Source organism: Eimeria necatrix, genomic scaffold (genome assembly GCF_000499385.1).
Source record: "Eimeria necatrix Houghton genomic scaffold, Enh_scaff100, whole genome shotgun sequence".
NCBI lineage: Eukaryota > Apicomplexa > Conoidasida > Eucoccidiorida > Eimeriidae > Eimeria > Eimeria necatrix.
The window spans coordinates 16378-22687 of record NW_013654817.1 but is presented as its reverse complement, the minus strand read 5'-3'; the positions used below and the strand labels follow the sequence as shown (position 1 = coordinate 22687).

The 6310-nt window shown below is 42.8% G+C and overlaps 2 protein-coding genes across 2 annotated transcripts; one reads left to right on the top strand and one right to left on the bottom strand.

The window, feature by feature from the left end:
- Positions 1 to 968: 968 nt before the first annotated feature.
- Positions 969 to 1933, bottom strand: ENH_00000300 (hypothetical protein; the record flags this gene model as incomplete). Its single annotated transcript, XM_013583889.1, has 2 exons — positions 969 to 1148; positions 1445 to 1933. The coding sequence occupies 2 exons, from the start codon at positions 1931 to 1933 to the stop codon at positions 969 to 971; spliced, it is 669 nt and encodes a 222-aa protein (XP_013439343.1).
- Positions 1934 to 2164: 231 nt separating this feature from the next.
- Positions 2165 to 5851, top strand: ENH_00000290 (serine/threonine protein phosphatase, putative; the record flags this gene model as incomplete). Its single annotated transcript, XM_013583888.1, has 4 exons — positions 2165 to 2294; positions 2509 to 2594; positions 2934 to 3006; positions 5766 to 5851. The coding sequence occupies 4 exons, from the start codon at positions 2165 to 2167 to the stop codon at positions 5849 to 5851; spliced, it is 375 nt and encodes a 124-aa protein (XP_013439342.1).
- Between the last annotated feature and the right edge of the window lie 459 nt (positions 5852 to 6310).

Below are 6310 nucleotides of genomic sequence, written 5' to 3'. Positions count from 1 at the left end.
TCTTTTGATTTGCTGCGGAGACTTCGAGGTGGACTTCAAAAAGAAGTTCTTTTAGTGCCATTTAAATGCCATTTTAGTGCCATTTAATTGCATTTTAAATGCCATTTAAATGCCATTTTAGTGCCATTTAAATGCCATTTTAATGCCATTTAAGTGCCATTTTAATGCCATTTAAATGCCATTTTAATGCCATTTAAGTGCTATTTTAAATGCCATTTAAATGCCATTTTAATGCCATTTAAATGCCATTTTAATGCTATTTAAGTGCCATTTTAATGCCATTTAAGTGCCATTTTAATGCCATTTAAATGCCATTTTAATGCCATTTAAGTGCTATTTTAAATGCCATTTAAATGCCATTTAAATGCCATTATAATGCCATATAAATGCCATTTAAATGCCATTTAAGTGCTACATAAATGCCATTTAACTGCCATTTGAGTGCCATTTAAGTGCCATTTAAATGCCATTCAAATGCCATTTAAGTGGCATTTAAATGGCATTTAAATGGCATTTAAATGCCACTTAAATGCCATTTAAATGCCATTTAAGTGCCATTTAAATGCCATTTAAATGCCATTTAAGTGCCATTTAAATGCCATTTTAATGCCGTTTAAGTGCCATTTAAATGCCATTTAAATGCCACTTAAATGGAATATTATTGCCATTTTAAACGCCATTTAAACGCCATTTAAATGCCATATAAATGCCATATAAATGCCATTTAAATGCCATTTAAGTGCCATTTAAATGCCATTTAAATGCCACTTAAATGCCACTTAAATGCCATTTAAATGCCACTTAAATGCCATTTAAATGGCATTTAAATTGCATTTAAATGCCATTTAAATGGCATTCAAAGCTTCAAGACATACCCTACATATTAGTCGAAAAACGATCCAAAAGATTTCAAATGCAATTTAATGCATGCGCCCAAAGACTGGCACTTTTATTTCTTTTATTTCTTTTTAATTTATTTCTCCATTTCCTAAGACTTTAATATCTCCAAGGCCCCTCTTGGGGGCCCCTGGGGGCCCCCAGTACCCCTGGGGCCCCTTTAGGGGCCCCTTGAGGGGCCCCTTGAGGGGCCCCTTGAGGGGCCCCTTGAGGGGCCCCTTGAGGGGCCCCGTTGGGGCCCGGCAGTACCCCTGGGGCCCCCAGTACCCATGGGGCCCCTTGGGGGCCCCCTTGGGGGCCCCCTTAGGGCCCCTGGCAGCCGCGGGGCCCCCGAGGGGCCCCCGGTACCCTGGGGGCCCCTTGAGGGCCCCGGGGGCCGGGGGCCCCCCGAGGGGCCCCCGGGGTGGTTTTGAGCGCGTTTTTGAGGGTTTAAACCCCCGATTAGGGTTTGGGTTGAGGGGTTTGCTGGTGGGGGTTTGGAGGGAAGAGAAAAGGGTTTGTTGAGGGTTTTGTTGAGGGTTTGCAGAGTCTGCGATTTGAGTCGGACTTGCAATATTTCCACGCGCCCCAAAAGTACAAAGTCCTCAAAGACTTCCACAAGTACTTCCGGGGCCTCAAAAGGGCCCCCCGCCTCACTTTGCTCGTCGGCGGCAACCACGAGGCCCCCAACGTCCTCAGGCAGCTGTGCGTTGCTGCTGCTGCTGCTGCTGCTGCTGCAGCGCTGCTGCTGCTGCTGCTGCTGCAGCGCTGCTGCTGCTGCTGCAGGGCTGTTGCTGCAGGGCTGCTGCTGCAGGGCTGCTGCTGCAGGGCTGCTGCTGCAGGGCTGCTGCTGCTGCAGTGCTGCTGGAAGGCTGTTGGGGTGCTGCTGCAACGCTGCTGCTGCAGTGCTGCTGCTGCAGTGCTGCTGTTGCTGCTGCTGCTGCTGTCGCTGCTGCTGCTGCTGCAAATAGACGGGCGGAGGCGTAAAGCCGCCGAAGGGCAGAGAAGGGGAGCAGTTGCTCAATTGGCGTCGATGAAGCTTAATTAAAAGTTGCATTCTTCAGGACAAAAAGGAATTATAAATAAATAAATAAATAAATAAATAAATAAATAAATAAATAAATAAATAAATAAATAAATAAATAAAATAGGTAGATAAACAAATTAATACTTAGGAGCAGTTGTTTGGCTGCGGGCTGAAGCCAGATTGGGGTGTATGTACAGCTTGGGGTGTATGCACAGCTCGGGGTGTATGTACAGCTTGGGGTGTATGTACAGCTTGGGGTGTATGTACAGCTACTACGGAGGATGGCTGGCGCCGAACATTTTCTTTTTGGGATATTCTGGAGTTGTTAATGTTGGTGGACTTCGCATTGCGGGCGTCTCCGGCATTTACAACGAACAGCACTACCATCTCGGTCAGGGTTTAGGGTTTAGGGTTTAGGGTTTAGGGTTTAGGGTTTAGGGTTTGGGGCTGGGTGTTTGGAGGCTCTGGCTCTCGGGTTCGCCGGCAGCTGGGGTGGCGGAGGGTTTAGGGTTCGGGGTTCGCTGCGGAGGCCAAGGGTTCAGGGTTTAGCGCTAGGGTTTAGGGTTTAGGGTTTAGGGTTTAGGGTTTAGGGTTTGTCGCTTCAGGCCACTTTGAAAAACCCCCCTACAGCGAAAGCACCAGCCGCAGCGCTTACCACGTGCGGGAGTTTGAGTTGCTGAAGCTGCACTGTGTACGTACACCTGAAAGCTGCGAAAACTGAATTTATTTTCGAAAATTAAAATTCACTTTTTCATTTCTCAAGGCCTAGGGTTTTGCCCACCACGCACACGCGCTGCAGCAGCAGACGCCGGCAGCGGGATTAGGGTTTAGGGTTTAGGGTTTAGGGGTTGGGCTTAGGGTTTGGGGGTTGGGGTTTGGGGTTCAGGGCATTTGGCGTGTAGAGATTAGGGTTTGGGGTTTGGGTTAGGGTTCAGGGTTTAGGGTCTAGGGCTCGGAATTTAGGGTTTAGGGTTTAGGGTTTTGGGTTTAGGGTTCAGGGTTTAGGGTTTAGGGTTTAGGGTTTGTGCAGATTGAGGGCCACGTGGACATAATGCTGAGCCACGACTGGCCGGAGGGCATCTACAACTACGGAGACAAGCAAAGTTTGTTGAGAATAAAACCTGCATTTCGAAAAGATATAAATAATAAAAGTTTGGGAAGTCCTCCTGCAATGGCGTTGTTGAAGAGCATGAAGCCGTACGTACACCCGAGCGCATGCATCGCCTGTTTTCAAATTTTGTCTTTTTTCTTTTTTTTTCGATTTTTTTCCTTCTTTTTGAAAATAAAAAGCTACTTAATGCAAATAAATGGAATTAAACAAATCTAGAAATGAAATCCGCGACAAAGAGGAGAGAAAAAAACTTGAATTCAAGTGCGCAGGACGCGCTGGGGTGTACAGACACCCGAACTCTCCGTGTGTCTGTCGAGACACCGCAGGAGTTTCTGGTTTTCGGGCCATCTTCACGTTTGCTTTCCCGCCATTTATTTTCATGACAAAAATCTGCAAACTAATTTTCTGGCACTTGACAAAGTGCTTCCGGGAAGAAGCTGCCTCCAGGTGGTGGACATACACCCCAAAGTCCCCAACAAATACCTCAAAAGGCCTTCGCCCCACACCAACATTCAGCAACCCCTCACGATCGAGTGAGCCTCCAGGGTTTAGGGTTTAGGGTTTAGGGTTTAGGGTTTGGGGCTGGTGCTTTGTCGTTTCTGCTCCAGGGGCCAAGCTTAGGGTTTGGGGTTTAGGGTTTAGGGTTTAGGGCTGCTGCCGCATGGTTTTTGGTCCAGGGGTTAGGGTTGGGGCTTCGGGTTTAGGGTTTCGGGTTTAGGGTTTGCGGCTCGCGTTTTCTGGTCAAAGGGTCAGGGTTTAGGGGTTAGGGCTAGGGTTTGGGGTTTAGGGTTTAGGGTTTAGGGTTTAGGATAGAGAGCAAGCTGAACAGCCTCTGGGGCAGTTATTGTGCTGCTGCTGCTGCGCTGCTGCGCGTTCTTCTATATCTTTTTTAGTGGGTTTTATTGCATGCATTTCTTTGTTTAATTGTTTTGTTTGTTTTATTTTTAATTTAATTTTTAATTTACTTTTTAATTTAATTTAATTTAATTTAATTTTATTTGATTTAATTTGATTTAATTTAATTTAATTGAATTCAGATTTGACCTCGAGTGGCTCGCGATCCTCCGCGCCAACCAGAATAACATTCCGCTGTCTGCGCAGCGCTGCAGCAGCTCCGTAGTGTAAGTGAAAGGAGTTCAAATTAAATTAAATTAAATTAAATTAAATTAAATTAAATAAAATAAATTATATTAAATTATATTAAATTTTAATTTAAAGTTCACTTCAAGTTCTTTATTTTTATTTCAATTCGTATTTCTTGTAGGCCGCAAGAAATGTTTCGGCGCATGCGGCTGCGGCCGCCTCTTGTGTTTGCATTTGGGACTTTGGAAAGTCTTAATTGTTGAATAAATATGAAATATAATTAAAAATATAAAATAAAAACATTTATTTTTGTTTTTGTTTTATTTATTTGCCGACTTTTGACTCCCATTCCGAAAATGCGCGTGTTGACTCTCGTGAAATTGCGGTGTACAGACACCCCAATTTCCCCCGTTTTCGAAAGTCTTCTTTTTCTAGTTTTCTTGAAATGCAAAAAAATAATAAATTTGTTTAAATATCATTAAATATGCTTTTTGAAAAGATTCAATAAGTATTTAATTGGTTCTTTTTGTCTATTTCGTCTTTCCAGAAAGGCTGTTGTGCTTCAGCATGTGAATGGTTCATTTTTGTTTTATTTTCGAATTTGATTTTAATTTTAAATCCTTTTTTGTCTCAAATTCTCTTGCAGAAAGCTGTTTGCAATTGTTCACATCTTTGCATGCATGAAAAAAGAAATTGGAAATATATTTCAAACTTTTTGCAAAATTTTCGAAAAGTTTTCGAGCAGCTGTTTCTCTTTCTCGCGGTGTATGTACAGTCAAATGCATGCGACCGAGTGCCCTTGATTTCGTTTTCATTTCTAAATAAATAAAACTAAATTAAAAGATGAACAGACAATAAGAACAAAGAAAAGAACTTGCTGCTGCTGCTGTTGCTGCTGCTGTTGCTGCTGCTGCTGCTGCTGCTGCTGCTGCTGCAGCTGCCCTTCAGATGAAGACCGTTTGGCCGTTTTGCGGAAATTGCGGGAAATGTTTGGAGCGAAAAAAGAGAAAACAAAAAAAGATGAAAAGGAAAAAGATAAAACAAAAGAAATAAAAGAAGAAATAAAAGAAATAAAAGAAATGAAAGAAGAAATAAATCAAATAACTGCAGAAACAAACAAAGAAGCAAAAGAAACAAATCTGGAAGATAAAGAAGAAACAAATAAAAATAAAAATGAAAAAAACGAAATTGAAATAAATAAAACAAGTGAAATAAATAAAACAAATGAAATAAATAAAACAAATGAATTAAATGATTTAAACGAAACAATTGAGTTAAATGATTTAAATGATTCAAAAGATTTAAATGAATTAAATGAAAAAAATGATTTAAATGAATTAAATGAATTCCCGTGGCCCCACTGGACAGATCCTCCTTTTCAGGATTTTGCAAAACAAAGAAAACTCATTCTCAACATAATTGGAGCACAATACGACCCCTTCGCAGACAACCGTAAACCCTAAACCCTAAACCCTAAACCCTAAACCCTAAACCCTAAACCCTGAAACGGTGGACTTGCCGCAGCAAGCAGCAAACCGCCGAACGGAAGCTGTCGAGCCCCCACCCTGCGCAGCAACCCACCCAAACCCTAAACCCCAAACCCTAAACCCTAAACCCTAAACCCTAAACCCTAAACCCTAAACCCTTTTTTGTGGTTTTGTGCTGCAGCTGAAGAGCCCCGCATTCTTCCCAAGGGGCCCCCCTTGGTGAGGCGCGTCGAGGAGGAGATTTCTTTGGACCTTGACGAACTCTGAAGAGTTAAATTTTATTTATTTCTTTTTATTTCTTTTTCTTTATTTTGTTTCTTTTTCTTCATTTATTTTATTTATTATTCTTTCTTTGCTTTTATTTGCTCTTCTTCGAAAACAAAAAAGTGCGCAGCTACATTTGCTCATCGTTCAGCTAGCCAAGTGGCTAGCTAGCTAGCTAGTCAGCTAGCTAGCCAGGCAGCCAACCAGCTAGCTATTAAGCTAGATAGCTAGCTAGGCAGTTAGGTGGGCAGTTAGCTTGGTGGCTAGCTAGCTAGCTAGCTAGCTAGCCAACTAGGTAAGCAATTAGGCAACTAGCTAGCTAGCTAGCTAGCCAATGGGCTCGTTATCTAGCTAGCTAGCTAGGTAGTTCGGTGGGTAGTTAGCTAGGTGGCTAGCCAGCTAGCTAGAGCTAGCCAGCTAGCTAGGTAAGTAGTTAGGCAGCTAGGTAGCTAGCTAGCTAGC